Here is a 22,242-nt window from a genome sequence, read left to right on the forward strand (position 1 = left end):
TGGTGGTTACATGTGTGGATTGTTTCCTCTTGGGATCATGTGGTTGATGGGAGCTGTGGCTCACTGCTGTTGCCAAGCATTATAAGTATCAGACTGTATATCACTAGCCTGGGAAAAGTTCAAAATTCAAAATTCGAAGTACAGTTTCTACTGAATAGGTATTGCTTTCACAATATTGTAAAGTTAAAAAATCATAAGTTGAATCACTGTAAACCAGGGACCATGGGTATATGCTTTTTACTCCAAAATCCTATTCCTAGCAATTAACTTGGAGGATGGGTAATACAGAAGGGTGAAATAAGTATGTACTAGAATCCATCAACTTCAAGATCTATGAATAAAGATCTAATTATATAAATAAAGCCTGATATGACAATATACAAAAGAAACTATTATGCAGGCATTAAATTGTACAGAGTAGACTTTACACAAAAAATATCTCCGTTAACACTATTGCTGAATTAAAAAAAAAAAGTTAAAAAATGTGTGTGCAGAATGATCCCATTGATGTAAAAATTCTAAAGTCTAATTATATATGAAAAATATGTAAGATATTTTCCAAAATGTTAATAGTGGTTATTCTCTAAATGGAGGGTTTGAGATGATTTTAAGATTATCCTCTTCACAAATTTCTGTACTAGTTTATTTTCTAACAAAAAATATGTCTAACCAAAATAACATGCTGTTATAAACTCATGTTTATCACTTTTTTCACATTAATTAAGGAGGGTTAGGCCCTTGATACTTTCATAATAGATGTTTTCTGCAATTCCATTTCCATAGCAACAACATACTTGTGAGAGAATCAGATATAGTTTTAAAAGAGATACATACCTCAGATAGTGGAGTTGCCATTTCATTACTCAAAAACAAAGATACTATTTCATTGCAACAGACAATAATCATGTTCTAGAAATAAAAGACAACACAGTGAGGTTGATCTTATTGGTAAAATACTGGGTATTTTAGTTATAAATTATTTGTTTCACTTGTCTTTTGCTACATCATTCTCTAACCCTAATTCCCAGGATGAAATTTAGAGGTATTCAGAGGTAACAATCTTTAAAGTAATTACAGTTACTTGAAAAGATACAGAATAGCCACAAAATATAAGATTTAATGATGAATAATACATTATTTTAGGATTTTTTCCCCTGCAAATTCACCATTAAAATTCACATGTTACAGAATAACAGGTAAAGGAATTTATACCAAAATAAGATTTTGGAAGACCACTTTTCTTCTGAGAAGAGAGCCCTGGAATAAAGAGGGTTGGATCTCAGAAAGGGTTTAAGAAAAGCTGAACAGTTGGGAATTGACAAAAAAAAACAAACTGGAAAGAGTAAACGAAGAGGAAGAGAGTGATGGCATGTAGGATCTCAGCAGTGGCACGTGAACTCTGAGCTGTGAAGTCCCAGGTGCTGCAACTAAGACCTGGCAGGGACAAATAAATGAGTATTTTTAAAAAGAGGAAGAGTCAGTATCATCCTCAGTCCACTGTTGAGGACACTGCTGTGGCCCCTACTGTACGGCCACAGCTGTGTTTCTGGGTGGACACTGGACCCAAGAGAGATCAACCTGTAGGCAGGGTTGAACCCATCAGATTCTCCACCATTGGGATTTTACATAAGGAAAGACGACAGACGAGAGCTGTCAGCAGTGCTGGCTGCATGAGCTGAGGTCCCAGTAGGAGCAGGAGAAAGCAGCCCCAGGACCAGATGTGTAAGGAGGAGGAGGAGGAAACAGATCAAGGAGAACTTACGCCCCCAGTGGGGCCGTGTGCACTCTTGGCTCCTGACTCTCCAAGTTTCATCTTCTGTGTTTGGTCCCTGGTCCTTGGTTATGCAAGAGCTTACTGACCATGCCCTGCCAAACACTGCCTCCTTACCAAACCTACTTCATTTGGGTTAGTGTAAGTACTGATAGTTTTTCTTTACTTACAACTAAAGGATTCATGATCATAAGACTGTCAGAGATAAACTATGCTGTTCTCACAGTGTTGCTCACATCTTTCAACAGCTTGCTTTTATTTCAGTACTATTAGTACATACATGTGCTAACATCCAGAAATATGAAAATGATCAAAGTGCATTCATTTTTAAATTAGCGCTCATCAAGGCTGGCTAAAAGCCTTAAGATAAAGAAACAACTGAACTCATATTAAAGTTTTAACAAATGCACAAACATAGAAAAGATCAAAATTTGGAGTTCCAAAGCTATAGCTAATTCTATTCACTTTAACAAATATATCTGAGGCATTCTACTAGGCAGTGTGGAACACAAAGATAAAGAAACAGACCCTGTCCTCACAAAAGTGTATAAGAACTGAAAAAAAAAAAAAATAGATTCATATTTGACTAAATAATATGACAAGTAGAGCGCGGTCAGAACATGGGTAGCTATGACATGTTATAAGAGCCTAGAGATGGAAGAGAGAGTAATATGTATCTGGAACAGGGAACATTTCCTGGAGAAAGGGAATTGAGACGTGAGAAAGTAGTAGCTGGCAGAGGATGGGGACAAGGATGGAGGGAGCCATGTAAGCAATGTAACAGCAGATACTCAAGGAATATAAAGAGCCTGGTATGGTCTTTACCATGGAAGTGTATTGGAAGCTTGGTGGTAAGAGTGGTGAGGAATAAGACTGAGAGGTATACTCATAACAGGGCGTGTAGATGTAAGGACTTTGGGTTTTGTTGCTTAGGAAATTGAGAGGCACTGGACTGAGGGGATAATGATTGCTTTAAGAAAATATTAATAATTCTGGCCATCTGGCCCCTGTTTAAAGGTTAACTAGACTAGGAAGAGATAAGAGAAAGCAATTAGCTAGGAGGTGTCTCACACTGGGCGGGAAGCATCATGACCAGAAGTAGGGCAGCATTCATGAGACTGGAAAGGATGGAAGGCAGCAGGACATCCAGCATTCATGGGGGTCACCAGCTCTCTATGGTGACCTTTGCAGTCTCGCCCCCATTACTAGACTGGGCAACACACATCTTGGAGTGTGTTCTTACATATTCTTGTTTGTCCCTATTTCTATGTTTCTAATTGAGTTCTTAGGACTGGGTAAAGTGTGTTTTCTTTCTATACAGAAGGCTGCAATAATAGCTGTGATGGGCCGCTGTCATGATTTCATCAAGAACTATCAAGCAAAACGACACTGTCTGCATCATTAAACATTTCACATCACAGATGGAGACAGCCATGTTTCTTGATAAATGCCTTCCACAGTCTGTCTCAACACATAGTGAACAGAAATTTCGCCTCAACAACGTTCTATTTCTTTGGTGTTATTTCAGGTAGACCACGTACAGATGTTGGAAACTGGCTGATGTGCTGTTGGGCTGAGAGGGACCTCCCATGACCTTTCTGCCTCAGAAACGAAGACAAGGGAAGTGCCAAGCTCATCAGTTCCTGGGAAGGCTGCCAGAGGGACGCTGCAGTTGGCAAGGGGGCCAGGAGGGCACAGACGGTCCCTTGCTCAATATTTGCCATTTCCCCATTAAGAAGGAGCATCTGTTGATTCTGTGAGTGGAGGGCCTCTGAGTTACTTCAAAACTAACAGAGCCAACTTTTTGACTTTGAAGTTTCTCATGGTCATTCACCAGTTTTAAGAAAAAAAAAAAAACATTCTAAATTGCTTTCCATCCTCCAAACTCCTGCTTCCCGCATCCCTCCACCACATGCCATCAGGGTTATCTTAGCAAATCTCAGGAGGGGTCATGGGACGCTCTTCTGGGTGCCGCCCCCACCTTCCCAACCCCCACCCCTCACCCAGCCCTGCTTTCCCAGGGTCCTGCATTCACCCTGCGCCCCTGACGCCCTGATATAACACCCAGCTCCATGACTTCACATCTCATCTCCTGCTGGTTCCTTGTCTGGAGTGGGTGCTCTCCATAGTCTCCAACGAGAAGTTTCATGAGCAACTACTGAAGAGGCACTATATGTCAGTTACTGGGCAAGATACTGAACATCAAAAGATGAAGCAGATCCCCGAGCAAAGGAATTCAAAGGCAAGAGGTAGGAGGAGACACAGAAAGAGATAATGGCCAAAACAATATACAATAGTAAGGGGGCACAGGGTATTGGGGGTGCAAAGAAATATGGTCTTTATTTCAGTCTACAGAGGCTAACAAAACGCTGCCTGAGCTACTGAAGGACAAAGTCTAGTTCAGTTTTCTCTTTTCACACACACACACACACACACACACACACACATCTATGGGAATGAGATTTGTTTAAATGATAGACTAATGCCATCAACAGTCCCCCCATTGAGAAGGAAGGATTCTAGCAACCTTGCCCTTTTGTGTAAGTGTAGCACCAAGAATGGAGGAAACAGGAAAACGGGAAGGTGTCAGGGAGACAAAGCGACTTCAGTGATCAGGAGTTGAGCCAGAGTGGGAAGCTGAGAGCAGGCAAAACACTCCATGCAGACTGAGTTGGAGGGAGTACATGCTTAGTTGCTCCATTATGTCCAGCTCTCTGCAACCCCATGGACTGTAGCCAGGCTCCTCTGTTCATGATATTTTCCAGGGAAGAATACTGGAGTGGGTTGCCATTTCCAACTCCAGGGGATCTTCCCGGCCCAGGGATTGAACCCACATCTCCCATATCCAGCATTAGCAGGTGGATTCTTTACCACTAGCGCCACCTGGGCTGGAGGGAAAGGTTCAGAGGTTAGAGAGCAGCCACGGATGCCAGAGAGGCACGAAGAACAAGGCAGTTGGGAAAAGGAGATTTAAAAGAAGTTACACGAAAGGATTCCCTCTCGGATGTCCTTATGAGAGGCTCCATAAAGATTTAGATGCATTTTCAACTGTTTTGAATATTAAATTTATGTTTCTTTGAATGGCAGACTTTGCTTGCTAAGGGCCACCAGGCAGCTGGGCTCATTACGAACAACATCTGGGTACCTATGACCATACTCATCCAGTGATTAAGCTCCTCCTGACAGGGACTTCATTGTACTGATTTCAGTATGTTCTTATCTTCTCAAGCCTAGAAAATTTTTGCACATACCAGTTTCTCAAAAATAATGTGTTAATTCATGCTAATGCTTAATTGTATTTTGTTCTATGTTTTCAGTACTTTGATATTGGGGATATGTGAACTAACTTTAATTGCCTTATACTATCAGGTGTCCCACACATGTTTACTAAACTCATTTTAGATGACCTGGTAAATATTATTTTAGGCTTTTTGTGTCACTATGTTGTTATCATTCCAAAAAGCTATTTGTCTTACAATCAGAATGGTTTGTATCTTTCATATGCCTTAAAGCACCTGATATGCTCTGAAGATACCCCATAAAGCAAAGAATGACAGGTTAAAATAACCCAGTGATTCAGAGCCAGTGTTGTTCATTTTGGAAGAAAGACATGTTTTCAAGCCAGAAGTGACTGGAACACCTGTTCTGTAGCCCTCCCAAAACATCTTAAATTTATATCTGTGTTCTCAAGTTTTTGGCTTATTGTAGACCATAGGGATTTGGAGGGGAAAAAAGAAAAAAAAAAGGAAGGGAATGAGAAATATAACAAGATTCACTACCGCCCATATCAACCAGATTCACTACCTCCCATATCAACAAGATTCACTGCCTCCCATATCAACCAAAGGCACATTTTCTGAACCTTTATGTTTAACAACCCACCAAAAATCTATACTGTGATAGAAGTAAATATATTAGATTATAGAGGTTATGAAATCCTGTCCAATTCCCAACCAGAATCGATCTCTTCAAGTGTCCTAGTTAAATTCTAATTAGCTCCAAGTGAAGGTTGTCATGACAACGAACCAGCAGATTTTAGTCAATGGAATTTATTTGATATAACCCAGAACCTAAGTGCTTTTTTCCCTTACATGTTGGTTAGCATATTGGAAAAAAGAAAACGTTATCTTTCACAACTTTCAAATGTTGTGAATTAATTTGTTTGCTAATTCACCTGCACTAAAAATATTAGTTTTTTCCTCATTTTGTGACATTCCTGTATATATAAATAACTACCAGAATCTGGAACACATCTTAAAATGCCCTAATTAAAGTTGAAGAAACATTTTTAAGTTGGAGAATACAACAAACTCAAAAATACAGAGGAGAACAACAGGGCTGAAAGGAATTTATTCTTCTCAAGAACTGAGCCACTCATATATATCACTCTAGTCAGGACATGAAAGCAAGATGCAAAGCTTGACTCAGGCAAGGTGGGGATCTGGATTCTTCCTTCTGCCTGCCAAATGCGCCCACTTTCCCTGTTTATTCGTAACTTGTTTGTATTCATAGTCAACTCCTTGACTCAGGAGCTGGGCTCGTGGGGATGAGCTTGATACCGACATCTGACTCCCAGGGAAATTCTGATGACTCATTCTCACCAAGGATCCATCTCTTCATCTCAGCGTTGTCTGAGTGAGAAGATCATGGTGAGGGACAAGGAGAAAACTAGTCCCCAGGGAAGGTTAGGTGACTAACCCTTGGTAGTAAAGCTGAGTGTCAGAGCACAACCGAGAATCCTTACTCTTATGGACGCTCAATCTCCCGTCTCAGACAGTGTCAGCTGGGAAGGCAAATGGGTTCAGGAGAAACACAATCACTCTCCTTTTATGAACTGTATAATAATGGATTCAAGGACAATTTCAGCAAAGAGTAGTCTGGGCTATGGCTCAGGGACAGCAACCTGTTAAGTTTGGTCTGTGACTAAAAAACTACGATCGAAGAGATTTATGAAAGAATTTTAAAAATGAGTTCTTGAAAACAGATGTGAAAGGGCAACAATGCACTTTAGGAAAAGAATTACATATATGAATCTCATGAGCTTGAGGTGTCTGATCTACCAGGAGATTTATTGTAAGGACTCAGGATAGTACTGGTATCATTAAACATCTGGTAATTTGTATCATAACATTTGAGGACCTGTAAAGGACGTGCAGCTAAAATTCTAAGCTACCAGTTCTACGATAAATGTAGGCACAGGGCACAGCTGATGCAAACTCTGGAAAGTTGTTTCTTTGCAAAGACGAACTGTTCTTGCCTGATAATCCTCTTACAGCTGGACTGGTGGTTTCACAGCAATGAAAACTGCACTCATTCACTCCGTCAGTAAACTTAGACTGAAAAACACCCACATGTGTATCCCGAAGATCAGGAGAGCTGCTAGATTTTGCACTTTCCCATAATTGGTGTGAAGATGAGGTAAACAAGAAAACCAAGAGAGCCCATGCCAATAATACTCTTTAAGAATTAAAAATGTTTTCTTATTGATAACCAATTAAATATCAAATTAGCAAAAAGTGATTTAAAAAAAAGATTAAGCAGTTCAAAAATAAACGAAAGATCCTAAAAGCTAACGGAGAAGTAAAACATATAGGGGGCCCAAGTGGCTGGGAATTCAAACAGAAAAGCAGCAGAGGGAGGTCCGAGAATTAGAGCTGTGCTGCCGGCATTGGGGGTGACCAGTCCTTACCCAGAGTCAGAGAGGGGCCTCCAGGAAGGGAAAGAAGAGTTGAGACATAGGCATTTATGCTTGGGTAAGAAAATTTATGGATGAACATGACAGATCTCATGTAATGATCAGAGAGAAGCTAAGAAAAAAGACAGATAGAGGAAAAATCAAACCCTCTACAGGAAAGGAAAATAACCACAGTACCCTCTAAATGGTGAACGCCGTTTAGAGGGTTATAATAATGTAAACACTGAATGCTGGCTTAATTAAATTCTGTGATATAACCATATTTAGAAAGGAAGGGGAAAAGAACAGTTGAGAAGTAGCAGGGATTCAAGTCCTTACACATCATAGTAAAATCAATAGATACTATGTGAAATTGATACATCAAGGGAGAAAACTAATTATTTTGGGCTCTCATTAGCATTATTCATCAGCTTTTCTGGCTTTCCTCTTGCCAAGTTGGTAGCAGAATTGTTGGCATGGCTTGTGACTTATTCATCCAAAGACACGTGAGAGGAAGTGACATGATGGAAACGTGCAGAGCCAGGCTATGATGTGTTCCCTTCCTTCGCCACAGCCCAGTGCCTGGAGATGCTCTAGAGAATGGACATTCTGCCAGCCTGGAGGCTGGTGTCAGGAGCCACAGAGCCCAGTGGACTCACTTGGATTTGAAGTTGTGTTGGTTGCCTTGTTTTTTGCAACTGATTCTGCAAATTATTTATAGACTTGGAACTAAATAACAAAAGGAACAACTGAAAGAGTTGCAAGTGGACTGCTTGCAGGACTGCAGGTTGTGGACAGGTTGGGCAGGAGACCGTCCCTTTTCATTTTAAACCTTGTCCATCTATTTGATTTTTTTTTTCCAAAAAATTTGCTGCAGTAACTAGGGAACATATAGCTCAAGGAACTGGATGACTGTACAAATGGAACTTCAAAGAGCAAGTGGTTAGGGGAGGACACACATTCTCTGCTTCTCTCATTTTTCCAAGGAGGATGAGGAACTTCCACTCCACTCCTGAGAAGGAAGGACACTTGGCGCTTCTTTCAGACCTAGCCAGAAGAGCAGAGTCACTTATCTGAGTGATGAGTCTGAGAAAAGCAAGAGTGTGCTAGGCTCAGCCCCATCAAGGTGATCTTTGCTTACATTTTTGGAGGTACCCTGCCTATAGGACTATTATCCTCTGCTTCTCCATGTGGTCAGCCTTCTGGGGCAGGAGGGGAGTGGTGGAAATCCTATGGTCACAAAAGTATGCTAGATAATTGTGTGACTAGGTGGGCAAGTCTGGCTAATTCAGGGGTGGAATGGCAATAAGCTTATTTGGCCACAGATCCAATGCCATGTTTGCTAATCAGTTTTATCAGCAACGGTGCTGATGTTTTGACATCTCCATACACAGTATCTGTTTCCTGTGTTGCATTTCTCAGTGGGTTTAGAACACATAAGGAATAGAAGAGAAATAAGCCTTTCCTCCAAAACATGAACATCAGTCATCACAAAACCACTCAACTCTGTAATCAGATGAATAACACACCATAACGTTAATATAATATGCCTTTTTTTCTGGTTAGAAAAATACAGATGTGCAGAAAAAGTCTGAAAGATATATGCTTATCTATATTTTCCCATTTTTCTTCACATATTATTTGAATAATAAAAATGCTCAAATATTAGACTGAGAGTGAAAAATTAAAAGTAACACTATAAAGCTACAGAGCATTGTTTCTTAGGAGCCACAGTGATATCTGAATAACTTCTCTAGGTGGGCTCTGTTTTCATTACCATCTGATTCTTAGTATTAGAAGAGCTTTGAAGAAAACATTACTTATGTGTCCAAAAGTTGGGTCATATTTGGTTCTCTAAGTAGAGAAAGTAAAGGCCAGAAGAACCACATGATCTATATTTAGTTACGTAAATAACGTTTAGTTATCTACGTTTAGTTCTGCCCTGACAAAGTAAAAAATAATTTAAATGATTATGGATAATGGCATCCATCCTGCAATATAATTTTCCATTAACTTACTTCCATTTCTGCATCAACTGATTGCTCTTCTGTTTCCTCTACTTCACGTAAATTTTCATTGGAAGTAACTTTAGGAGTTGTTGGCAATGATATTTCAGCAATTTGTGCAAGATTAGATAGTTTCTCATGAACTGAAATAACTCTAAAAATAACAAATACATATGCATTTTATTTGAAAAGTTAAGAAAGGCATTCATTTATTCCCAGAACCAATAATCTGTGTAAAATAAATCCTTAGTTATTTAACACTTAGATTTCTGGCAACCCCCCCGCCAAACATCATTCATTCAATTATTCCTTCATTCAAGAGACATGAGCCAAGAGACGTGATTCTCATCTGTATAATGTTTATGATTTAGTTATACACCCAGTCAGATTTATAAACTGACAAAGGCATAATAGAGATTCCCTGGAGGAGGAAATGGCAACCACTCCAGTATTCTTGCCTGGAAAATTCCATGGACAGAGGAACCTGGCGGGCTATAGTCCATGGGGTTGCAAGGAGATGGACATGACTAAGCATAGCAGCACAAGCACAGAGGCATGGTGAGAAAAGAAATGTAGACGGCCAAAATGATGCTTAAGATGAAAATAAAGGAAATAAATATCTACATGGGCAAAGAAACACCAGGTAGTGACAAAAGATCCACTCTGCTTAAACTCAGTACCATCTCTGACTGGCCGGCTGGTCTGAAGCCAAGGATTAGGACCCTTTAGCCACGGCTCTAAGAGACCAATCAAGGAGCCCGCACAGTGACGAGCACTGTGTGGGGAGGCGGGGTTCGGGAGAAGAGTCAAGAATGAAGGAAGGGCAAAAGCCAAGGGTCAGGGCAGAGGACAAAGTGGTAACTACACTGAGGCCAGAAAGCTTCTGGAGTCACTGTCCAGTGACTTGTGGAGGTGCGAAGGCAGGGGTTAAGTAGTCAGTGAGGTCAGAAGCTGGGAAAGCACTGAAACAGTGAAAGGAGGCAAACAGCCACCTGCAGGGCTCCCAGGGACTCGAGGATGCAGGCGTGCAGAGAACAGGTGCGTGCATAAATGTGCACGGATCCACAGGTCTCCATCCAGGGATGGAGGGGAATTTTCATGTAAAAGAAGTAGATGATGCAAAAAACCAAAATGACATCAGGAACAAATGCAGCAACATCATTCCTCCAGTTTTCCACCGCATCCTCTTACTTTGCCTTCTAAAGGATGGTTAATGAGAGCAGCTCCCTATAGATTGCCCTTATCTTGACCCTCATAGGAACACAAGGAACTCCACCCTGGGTGAGAGAAATAGTCTATTTTTACTGTATGGATCTGATGAACACTTGTCAGGTACCTTCCCCGATAAGAGCCTGAGTGACAGGGGCGTGTCCCTAACTTTAGTCACCCTACTGTTGATCATAAACACACCAAAATCAAGAGTGTTTTGTAGTTAAAAAAAAGAAAGAATCCTGTCAGTTTCATTACATTCTGTTCTGCAGAAATTATAATCTTTTTCATCAAGCGGTTCTGAAAAATAAATCCTGCTCCATTTTGGATGTACGAGGTAAGAGCAGAATTGGGCATGACAGTGACTGAACAACAACAAAGGCAGGAGCATGATTTCCCCACGTTGTGGCTTAGTGGTGCCAGTATAGTCTGATGTCTAAGATTTTCTGCCATTTCACTGAAAAACCTAAAGCAGGCAAAGAAAGTTGACTGAATAATTCAAAGTATGACAGCTCTTAAAACATCTCTTGTTTTATTCCCTTTCATGGTGAGGCCAGGAAGTCCTTCCAAATGGAAATCAGGGAGCAGGAACCAGACTCTCCTCAGAAGGACGGAGAAGCACCAAGTCTCTGTTCACTGAGCACTTAGTAGGTGCCAAACAGGGGAAAGAGCTGAGGCCGACAGGTGCAGGAGGCTGTGAAGAGACTTGACATTTGCCCGGTGCTTTTGGTTTTGCAAAGTATATGCATATATTATACATGCATGCAACGCATATGCATATACTGTCTGTCTTGATCCCAACAATAACTCCCAAAGGTAGGCAAAGTATTATATCCATCTCAGAAATGAGGAAATGGAATGGGTTAGGATTAGGGTCACAAGAGTAACAAATAGTGGAATCACAACTAAATTAACTAAGCAAAGAAAAACACTGAAAACAAACAAGGAATTGAATAGGGTGAAATCAGAAGACAGAACCCAGGCATGAGCGAAAGTGAAGAGTCTCCATTCACTGTTGGATGAAGAGGTAGGTAAACAGTGTGGTTGATGCAGAGACTTTTGATGGGGGAACAGATAGGATTGGCCAACATATAGGACTGGGCAGAGAGGGAAGGATGAGGCCAGGATGGGGATGGAGTTTGGGCTTAATTACAACTTAATACAGAGTCACATTAAGTTATTTTTAAAACATGCCCTAAACTACAGGCAAAATATAGTACAGACAATATCTTTGTACTCTCTGTGATCTGTTTATGAAGTACTAGGAACTGTTACTCCAATAATTTGCTGTGCTGAGTTGCTCAGTCGTGTCTGACTCTCTGGGACCCCATGGACTGCAGCCCGCCAGGCTCCTCTGTCCATGGGGATTCTCCAGGCTAGGATACTAGAGTGGGCTGCCATGCCCTCCTCCAGGGGATCTTCCCAACCCAGGGATCAAACCCAGGTCTCCCACATTGCAGGTGAATTCTTTACCTTCTGAGCCATCAATACTAGGACAATACTCCAACAAAATATCCAAAATACTCCGGGTCCTATTATTATCCCTATTTTATTGATAAGGAGACTGAGGCACACAGAGGTTAAGTAGCTTGGTCAAGGATACTGGGATAGGGAAGGCCACTGGCATGTGGACCAAACCAGACTGAAGTCAGAGCTCAAGCTCTTAACCACTGCAATATCATACTTCTCTAAGTAAAAGGAAGATTCTTCTAAAAATGTCTTCCAAAAGTTCTCCTGGATTTACCTTGTATATTACTGAGACAGCCAACCTTATGAAAACATCAGCAAAGAGGGTTAGAATTGCAGATAATCCATCTTTACTTGCCTTTTTAGTGGAACCCAGAAAGAGCCTACATACACATTGTTGCAAGCAGTAGATGCAACATCAGAAATATTCAGAGGCTTCATATTATATGCATACAACAATAAAACCTGTAAGAAAATGAAAAAACATCTCAAATGTGACATCAAAATTACACTCCACCTCAAAAACTACAGCATTGGTTCTCAAAACAATTTCATTATACTTTAAAAGGTTTTTCTTTGAAAGAGAAAAAATGAGGCTTTTCCCCCCAATTCACTTTAAAGAGAAATGATATGAATAAGAATTGTGCAAAGGTTATGAGATGAAAATAAATGCTAGTTGGAACTAAGATTATATTATTTTTGAAGACTGACACTTCTTCCTGCAGTTAAGTTTGAATTTTAGCCTTTGAAGGTCCTCTGCAACAAGTTCTAATGTACACCTGGTGAATATCCAACTTGGTTTCCTGCTCCTTCTCAATACGCCCCTTCCCCATCGGTGGTTTTGACTACTTTTGTGCACTCAGGTGAGTTCCTTCTTATTCCCTTTATGCATGCAATCCACACACAACTTTTCAGCCCCCACCTCTAAGATGAAACTTCACCTGATGACTCATGCTTTAGTAATTTACCTAATGTTTGAATTCTTGACAGTTCTTAGTCAGTCCTACACTCTATGGCACCTCTTTATAATGAATTCACAGAATTTGAGATTCAGAGAAACTTAGAGGTGGTCTGCTCTAAGTCCTTCATTTTAGATGTAAGAAAGCTGCGCCCCAGAGTTGATGATCAAAATTGACTAATTAAGTGCATTCATTTATCTCTGGTTCCTCTCAAGTCAAACTAAAGTGAGAGTAAAGGGATGTGGGGACTCCCTGGCAGTCCAGTGGTTAGAATTCTGCACTTCTACCCCAGGTGGCATAGGTTCGATCCCTATGAGGGGTCAGGAAGCTAAGATCCTGCAGTCTCCCAATATGAATTAAGAATAAAAAAATTTCTTAAAGGCATAAATTCACAAAGACAGGAACAAAAGAGTAAATGAAGTAGACGACAGACGGAAGCAACGCCGTGAAAGCACCTGGAAGAGCATAGCTGAGTCAGCAGAGAGGAAAGGCGGCATCCCACCTGGCCTCAGCATGGCTGCCAAGGACAAGCATGACCAAGAGCCTCAACAGCCTCAGGAATAACCTCCCTCCCATCCCTGCTCTGAGCCCTTGCAACCAGGAGACTCCCCTCCTCCTTCTCTGCCTCTTCTACGCCCGCCGAACTTCTCTCTCTGTTGAGGTTAAATCAAAGAAGATCTATGAGATGCAGACATAGAGAACACAGTTGTGGACACAGTGAGGGAAGGAGAGGGTGGGGAACTCAGAGTAGCACTGAAACATACAAATTACCATATGTAAAAAAGACAGCCAGGAGGAATTTGCTCTGTGATTCAGGGAGCTGAAACCAGCCTCTCTGTGACAGCCTGGAGGGGTGGAGCGGGGTGGGAGGGAGGTTCTAGAGTGGGGAGACACATGTATACTCATGGCTGATTCATGTTGCTGTATGGCAGAAACCAACACAATACTGTAAATCAATTATCCTCCAATAAAAATTTAGAAAAAGAAGATCTATTCTTAGGAAGGACATCAGCCCAGGAATGAAATGCTGAATTGAAAACACTGATAAGTGAAAGTCCGTATTCTGAACAAGAGGCATCCCTTTATCCCACTCTAGCCCCTACCCAGGATGTAGAAAACCAAGCAGGAATCTAAAAGATCCTCTTGGGAAAAATTTACCAGATGAAGAGAAGAGAACTTCAGATACTAACTTCAGGACCCTCCAATGAAACTGCTAGCTCAGTTACACTGCAGTGAGGCCAAAAGTCCATAAGCCTGACTAAATATGATTCTCATTTTCTCAAACATGAGTGAACAGCCAAGGGTCACCAGACATGAAATGAACTAATGTAAGAAATGTAAGAAAGGGACTTGGAGAATCAGACACAGCACAGAGAGCAGAAGAAAATGTCAATGAAACCATAATTAATATCCTCAGACAGAAAAAGGCCAATGCTGCATCTACAAAATAAGAACACAATGCCATTAAAATGGAACAGAGAATAAGTACTCTTAAATTAAAAAAAAAATATGATCATAACTAATCAATAAAAGATTACTGAAATACAAAGTTAAATATATCTCCCCCCAAATAAACCTAAATTTAAAAACATAAATGGCCGGGAGCGAGGGAAGATGAGAAAAGTAAACACTCAATCTAATAGGTTCAATATCTGAAAAACAGAAATTCCAAAAAGTGCAGAGATCATTAGGGAGCAAATTATCTAAGAAACAAATCTACATGAACTGAAGGATAAACGTCATATACTGAAAGAGGCACCCTACGGATCCAAAACAATACCCACACCAAGGTGCACCATGCAACGTTACAACACGGGACAGAGGGAGATCCCCAGAGTTTGCAGAGGAAAGACATCACAGATAAACAACTTGGAATCAGAATGGGAACAGAACTCTGAACAGCAAAGCAGAATTCCTAGAGACAATGAGAAGTGAGTGCCTCCTATATTTTGAGGGAAAATAGTTTTCAACCTAGAATTCTATGCCGAGACAACAGTGAATTAAGTATTAAAATGATGACCTTTTGTCAGGTATATAAGGTCTCTTTACTTCCCATGTCAGTGCAGGAATAATGTCAATCCATCGCCACCTTAGTAATCATCTCAGAGGACTGAAATCATGGAATTGTTCCTGACCAAAGCTGAAGGGAACGTACTAGCAAGTAATTAACATAGCTCTGTTTTGGGGTGTGAAACACACCCAGGAGGCTGCCTGTGCCAGCTTACCAGAGTGTTTTTGTTTTTGTTTTGTAGAAAATACACATGTTGATTACTTATATCTGGAGTCTACTGTTATCATCACTTCTCTCATTGAGTCTGGCCCCACAGTCTGGCTTTGACTACATGATCAGAGACTTATGAAAGATTCCTCCCAACTAAGACAGCAGCTCTCTTGAAGCCAACATTATCTCACCATATTTCAGTGGTTCATGACCCATAGATAGCGTGTGTCCCGAGTAACTGAGAGAGGAACCAGGCAGCTCCTCCAGGGTACCTGAGTCTCTCTAATGGTCATCTGTGCTTTCTTCATCCTGCCATGCTTTATTCTTTACTAGAGCCTTCCATGGATGCAATTTGTGGAGTCTGGTGAGCTCTGAATTACCAGAACCTCCAGTACACTCTTCCTCGGGAAGATGGAAGATGTGTTCATTTAATACGAGAGAGCAAGCCAAGACAGAGAGGAACATGGGAGTGAGGGAATCCAACTCAGAGAGGAAGGAATTATTAGGAGGATGGAGAATGGGCTCTGAAGATGATATCTGAGCCATGAAAGTAATTGGTCCAGTTTGAAGCATGTCTCTGAAGGAAAGAAAAAAGGAACTAAGAGACAAGCTGATGAGTTTGTCCACATGGAGAAGGACTGTATAGTTATCTGAAACCTTAGGAAGAATAAGAGATTCTAAAATCCAGAGAATACTAAGTGAAACAAAAGTGGGGCGGTTCCCCCCACCACCCCCTGCAGGAAAGAAGACAAGAAAGGAAATAGTACCTTATTTGGCTCAGCAGTGAGTGATATTTACATGGTCATAATCTAAACACTGACTATGGTTTAAGAATTGTGACAGGACTCAGTTAGGAGAATGTGCAGAGAAGAGCGTGTAAGGCTGATCACTTGAGAAATCATCACCTGGGCACATAATTTAGTTAAACAGGAGAAAGAAAAACAACCAAACAAAAACAGTTGAAAGAGTTTGAGGCAATTACATCTAAGGAGAGAGATTCAGGGAGAAGGAGAGCTAGACAGAGAATTGTTCCTTTTTACTCATTAAAAATATTTGACTTTTCAAACTTTGGAAAATTTGACGAAACGTTTCTGGAAGGAAAATGAAATGAATCCCAGAGAGATGAGCTCAAGATCTCACAGTGCTTCATGGTGTTTGCTCTTAGTCTGTGTTTGCTAACCTTGACTCCCAGGCTAGCATATAAAATCTCTGAGGACGGGAGTCACACCTTGTACTTTTTTAGCAGTGCTTACAGCATCTGATGCATTTTTTCCTTTTAACTTTTTATCATATATTGGAGTGTAGCTGCAGAACAATGGTGTGACAGTTCCAGACGCACAGCAAGCAGCTCAGCCACATACCTGGTACGTGTTAGTATCTTTATACTTCTGAAACTTCCATTAATCTGCTAAGAACTAATCAAATTCCAAATTTGAAATCAAATTTCAAAAGTTGAAAATTTTAAATAGAAATCATGCTTTATATTTAACTCCTGATTATGAAAATGATGCTCTCCCTCCTAAAACTGATACCTGTCAATGGTTTTGCAACACAATTTAAAGCCTTCCTTAACTGAACTTAACTGAAGACTGGCATAGATAATTGGATTCAAAGTATAAATGCCTGAAGTCAAAATTAACTTGAATAAAATAGGGCTGTAATTAAATAATAAAGCACTAAACTCACAGAGTTGTTGTGAGCCTGAGCTCTGGAGCCAGGGTGCCTGGGTTTGCCTCCACCACTTACTGGCTGTGTGATCTTGGGAAAATTATTACATTATGCCTCTGTGTTCTCATTTGTAAAGCAGAAGATATGGTACTCTTCATCCAATGGATCAATGTGAGGACTGAGTAAATGTGAATTACTTTAAGCAGTATTTAGAGCATTATTGTTGTCATTTGTAGCCCCATGATCATCCCTGGCTCCTTACCTGACCTGGATACCTCACTTTCCATATTCTCTTAGATCTGCTGCTAATCCCAAACCAGCTTCCCATCTGATCCCCCAGCCTGTCCTCATCTAATCCACTTAGTTTTCAGTTGAGAATAGTGCTTAGTTCTATTCCCAACTTGTCTTTACCCTCAGGGATAAGTTATATCACCTTGCATACCCAGGACTAGATTTTTCAGGAGGTAATACACCCATGAAAAATTTTCTAATGCTTCCTTATTCACTTCTGAAAAGACGTTTTCAATGAAAAAAAAAATAGTCATGTGATTTTTTCACAAACACTGAGGAATATTTAAAATTGTCTTGTGCATACATCATGATCAACTGAGATTTATCTCAGGATGCAAGATGACTCAGTATCTGCAAATCAATCAATGTGATGCACCACATTAACAGATTGAAGAATAAAAATTACATGATTATCTCAATAGATGCACAAAAAGTTTCTGACAAAGTCAGCATCCATTTATGATGAAAACAGAACTTCAACAGCATGAGTATAAAAGAGAACATACCTCAACAACACAATAAAAGCCAAATATGACAAACTTAAAACGAACATCATGCTTTTTCTCTAAGTTCAGGAATAAGACAAGAATGCCCACTGTGACCACTTTTATTTAACATAGTGTTTGAAGTCCTAGGCATAGCAATCAGACAAGAAAAAAAGATAAATGGTATCCAAATTTTAGAGAAAGAAGTAAAACTGCCACTGTCTGAAGATGACATGATACTATATATAGAAATCCCAAAGACACCACAAGAAAAACTATTAGAACTAATACAAATGAAGTTCGATGAAGTTTCAGAATACAAAGTTAATATACAGAAATATGTTGCATCTCTATATGCTAACAATGAGCTATCAGAAGGAGCAAAGAATCCCATTTACAATTTCATCAAAAAGAATAAAATACCTAGGAACAGATCTAACCAAGAAGGTAAAAGAAAGACCTGTACTCAGAAAACTATAAGATATTGATAAAAAGAAACTGAAAACAACAGAAACAAATGGAGAGATAAACTGTATTCATGAACTGGAAGAATTAAAACTGTTAAAATGACCATATTACCCAAGAACCTACAGATTCAATGTAATCTCTATTGAAATACAAATGGAATTTTTCACAGAACTAGGACAAATGGGGAAACAATGGAAACAGGGAAAGATTTTATTCTTCGGGGGCTCCAAAATCACTGCAGATGGTGACTACAGCCATGAAATTAAAAGACACTTGCTCCTTGGAAGAAAAGCTATGACCAACCTAGACAGAATATTAAAAAGCAGAGACATAACTTTACCAACAAAGGTCCATCTAGTAAAAGCCATGGTTTTTCCAGTAGTCATGTATAGATGTGAGAGTTGGACTATAAAGGAAGCTGAGTGTCGAAGAACTGATGATTTTGAACTGTGGTGTTGCAGAATAGTCTTGAGAGTCCCTTGAACTGAAAGGAGATCCAACCAGTCCATCCTAAAGGAAATCAGTCCTGAATATTCACTGGAAGGACTGATGCTGAAGCTGAAACTCCTATACTCTGGCCACCTGATGCAAAGACCTGACTCACTGGAAAAGACCCTGATGCTGGGAAAGATTGAAGGCAGGAGAAGAGGGGGATGCCAGGGGATGAGATGGTTGGATAGCATCACCGACGTGATGGACATGAGTTTGAGTAGCCTTTGGGAGTTGGTGATGTACAGGGAAGCCTAGCATGCTGCAGTCCATGAGACTGCAAAGAATTGGACAGGAATGAGCAACTGAACTGAATCTTGATAAATAAGAACAAAGCTGGAGATATCATACTCCCTGATTTCAAATCCTACTACAAAGCTATATCAATCAACACAGAATGGTACTGGCACAAAAACAGACACCTAGATCAATGGAACAGAATAGAGAGCCCAGATATAAACCCACACCTATTCAGTTAATTAATCAAAAACAGAAGGCAAAGATATACAGTGGGAAAAAGACTACTTCTTCAATAAATGGTGTTCAGAAAACTGGACAACTACATGCAAAAGAATTAAACTGGACTACTCTCACATTATATATACAAATAAACTCAAACTCAAGTGGATTAAAGATTTAAATGTAAGACCTGAAACCATAAAGCTTCTAGAAGAAAACACAGGTAATATGCTCTTTGATATTGGCCTTAGCAATATTTTTTTGAATCTGGCAAATTATATATCCGGTAAGACATTAGTATTCAAACTATAGAAAGAACTCAGGCAACTCAACCTCAAAAAAAAGCAACAAATTAGCAAAACTGGTTAAAAACTGGACATCTGAAAGGACATCAGACATTCTTCCAAAGAAGACACACTGATGGTCAGCAGGCGCATGAAAAACTGCTCAGCACAAATCATGAGGGAAATGCAAACGAAACCACAGAGGGATGTCACCTCACACCTAAGGGGCAGCTGTCATAAAAAAGACAACAAACAGCAAGTTTGATGAGGAGGTGGACAAAAGGGAGCTCTGAAGCACTGCTGGTAGAAAGGTAAACTGGTACAGCCACTATAGAAAAAAAAGTTAATTAAAGCAAGATCTACCATAGGATCCAACAACCCCACCTCTGCAAAAAACACTAATTCAAATTAAAATATATATATATGCCAATGAAAATTATATATTTCTCAGCCATAAAAATACTGAGATCTTGCCATTTTGGACAACATGGATAGACCTAGAGGGTATTATGCTAAGTGAAATAAGTCAGGTGGAGAAAGACAAATACGACAAGATTTCATTTATATGTGGAATCTAAAAAACATGATGAAATATAACAAAACAGAAACAGATTCATAGATACAGAGAATAAACTTTTGGTCCTCAGAGGGGAGAGCAGTTAGGGGATGAGTGAAATAGTTGAAGGAGATTAACAGCTACAAACTTTCAGTTACAAAATAAATAAGTCACAGGGATATAATATACAACATAAGAAATATAGTCAATCATATTGTAACAACTTTGTATGGTGAAAGGTGGTAACTAGACTTTTCATGGTGATTATTTTGTGATGTATGTATAAAAATATGAAATCATTATGCTGAAACTAACATAATATTAGAAATCAATTATACTTCACTTTTTAAAAAAATTGTCTTGTCCTTACAGCCCAGGAACAGTGAAAGAAGAATCTACTTTCCACTTCCATTAGCTCGAGCTGATTTGTAATTTCCTCATCTTGATATCTTAATCACCAAACAAAATGCTCGGCACACAGTATGCATTCAATAAATGCTTTATTAATTAGTAAGCAGTTAGGCAGTTAGTTATACACATTTTATGTAGAAATTAATATTCAAAATGAAAAGACCTAGGCTTGCATTCTTATTTTTTGTCACTAATGAGTTGTGACATTGATTATTTTACCCCTATGGAACTTTGTTTCTCATCTGTAAAATGAGAATGTTGCTTAGGTAGTCTAGTTTCCTTTCAGTTCTGATATTTAACTTGGGTGGGACCAAAAGAAATCAGAGGTTACCTGGGAAGCCCACTATATGAACTGGCAATAGAATACTTCTTGGAGAGTGATCATTAGAGTATAAGTGCATTGGTAGCACCAGTCTAGACCAGTGTTTCTCAAACTTGAAAGTGCATACATTTTAGAACGTGCAATCAAAATGCATATTCTGATTCAGTGGGTCTAAAGTGAGGCTCAAGATTTTGCATTTCTAATGAGCTTCCAGGGGTGCTGGTGGTATTGGTTCCTGACCACACTCTGCAAGGGCAAGGGACTATCAGATGCCAGTTCCTGCCTCACTTATCCAGCTTTTGTCTTCCCCAGTTCCCAGAAGCTGGAGGTAATCTTGGGCCTCATATGCAGGACCGACTCTAGTTAATCACTTAGCCAACAAGTCCCAGAATCTAGAAGATCTCAGAGGAGGTCCTGGGCATCTGTATGATCTTAGTTATAGCACTCCTAACATCCAAGTTAATAACATTGAGCTTCTGCTTTTACTAAGACTTGTTAGTTTTCCCAGGAATCCTAACTCATCCTTTACTATCCAGCTAGGCCTCAGCTTGTCTTGAATGCATAGCCTGTTTGTTTGGGACCCTGAAATAGTGTCCTGCTCTTTTTAGGGGTATAAAAACCTCCCGAAAAAAGCACTAGTTCCATGTTTCTTGTTCCCAGACTTGTTGGGCTTCTGAATAAACTTATCTCCAAGAACTATTTTAGCTCTGTACAAATCTGTGTTTTCACTTGCCAGATGGAGTCTGGCAAGCTTTGCCTGATCAGACTTCTTTAACTTGATCATGCTTGTCTGCCTACCACTTCTGTGGCCTCTGAAGAACATGCCTTGGGCTGTGCAGCTGCCTTCAACACAAGAGCCCCTGCAGTCGTTTGCATCCCTCCAACTTAGGTCTCAGGCCAAAAGGAAGGGCCGGCTACCGAAGCTTTGTTGCCCCTCCCCTGCACTGCTTGCTCTGTCTGGGTTGCATTCCTTAAGCCTGATCAAGTTACAAACATAACTCCAGTCTCATTCTGAACCTCAAAGAGGCATCCTACTGGTTACCCTGGATGCTAAAAATAGCAAGAACATGAGGTGTGTTAAAGCTAAAGGCCCTAAAGTGTAATTTTGAGACAAACTTGGACCATCAAACCTTGGGTCATGGTTCTATCTCCTTAAGGCTAAGCTGTAGTCTTCTGTATAAATCAGTCACTCTTCACAACTCTTTTTAATGCCAGTGTCTGGGAGGTTCACTAGAACGATAGGCTCTGGCAGTCTCTTCAGTAATTGTCCTTAGGAGACACTGAAATGGTTCAAAAGATGTTTTGCTTGTAAAGAAGCTTCAGTGAATAACATGTATGGTTCTATTATATCCTACTAAAGGTAATTCTGTTAAATAGGATAGTATAATTTATAACCCCTATACTTAAGAAGTTAAAGTTTCCCCAGTTATCAATTTAAAGTATCATGGCATGGAAATATTTGGCCCTCTGAATTATCTAAAAATTTTATCTCCAAATCCTCA

At 40.0% G+C, this 22,242-nt stretch overlaps 1 protein-coding gene across 5 annotated transcripts in view; it reads right to left on the reverse strand.

Moving 5' to 3' along the window:
• The window catches only part of CFAP54 (cilia and flagella associated protein 54), a 298,472-nt gene that overhangs the window by 21,269 nt on the left and 254,961 nt on the right, over positions 1–22,242 (reverse strand). For all 5 annotated transcript variants that reach the window (XM_070454137.1, XM_070454138.1, XM_070454135.1 and 2 more), the window contains 3 exons: positions 12,486–12,592; positions 9,464–9,605; positions 835–909 (listed from right to left, as the gene is read on the reverse strand). In XM_070454137.1, the coding sequence (XP_070310238.1) occupies positions 835–909; positions 9,464–9,605; positions 12,486–12,592 (324 nt within the window). The remainder of the gene's footprint in view (positions 1–834; positions 910–9,463; positions 9,606–12,485; positions 12,593–22,242) is intronic.

Source organism: Odocoileus virginianus, chromosome 23 (assembly GCF_023699985.2).
Source record: "Odocoileus virginianus isolate 20LAN1187 ecotype Illinois chromosome 23, Ovbor_1.2, whole genome shotgun sequence".
NCBI classification, from domain to species: Eukaryota; Metazoa; Chordata; class Mammalia; order Artiodactyla; family Cervidae; genus Odocoileus; species Odocoileus virginianus.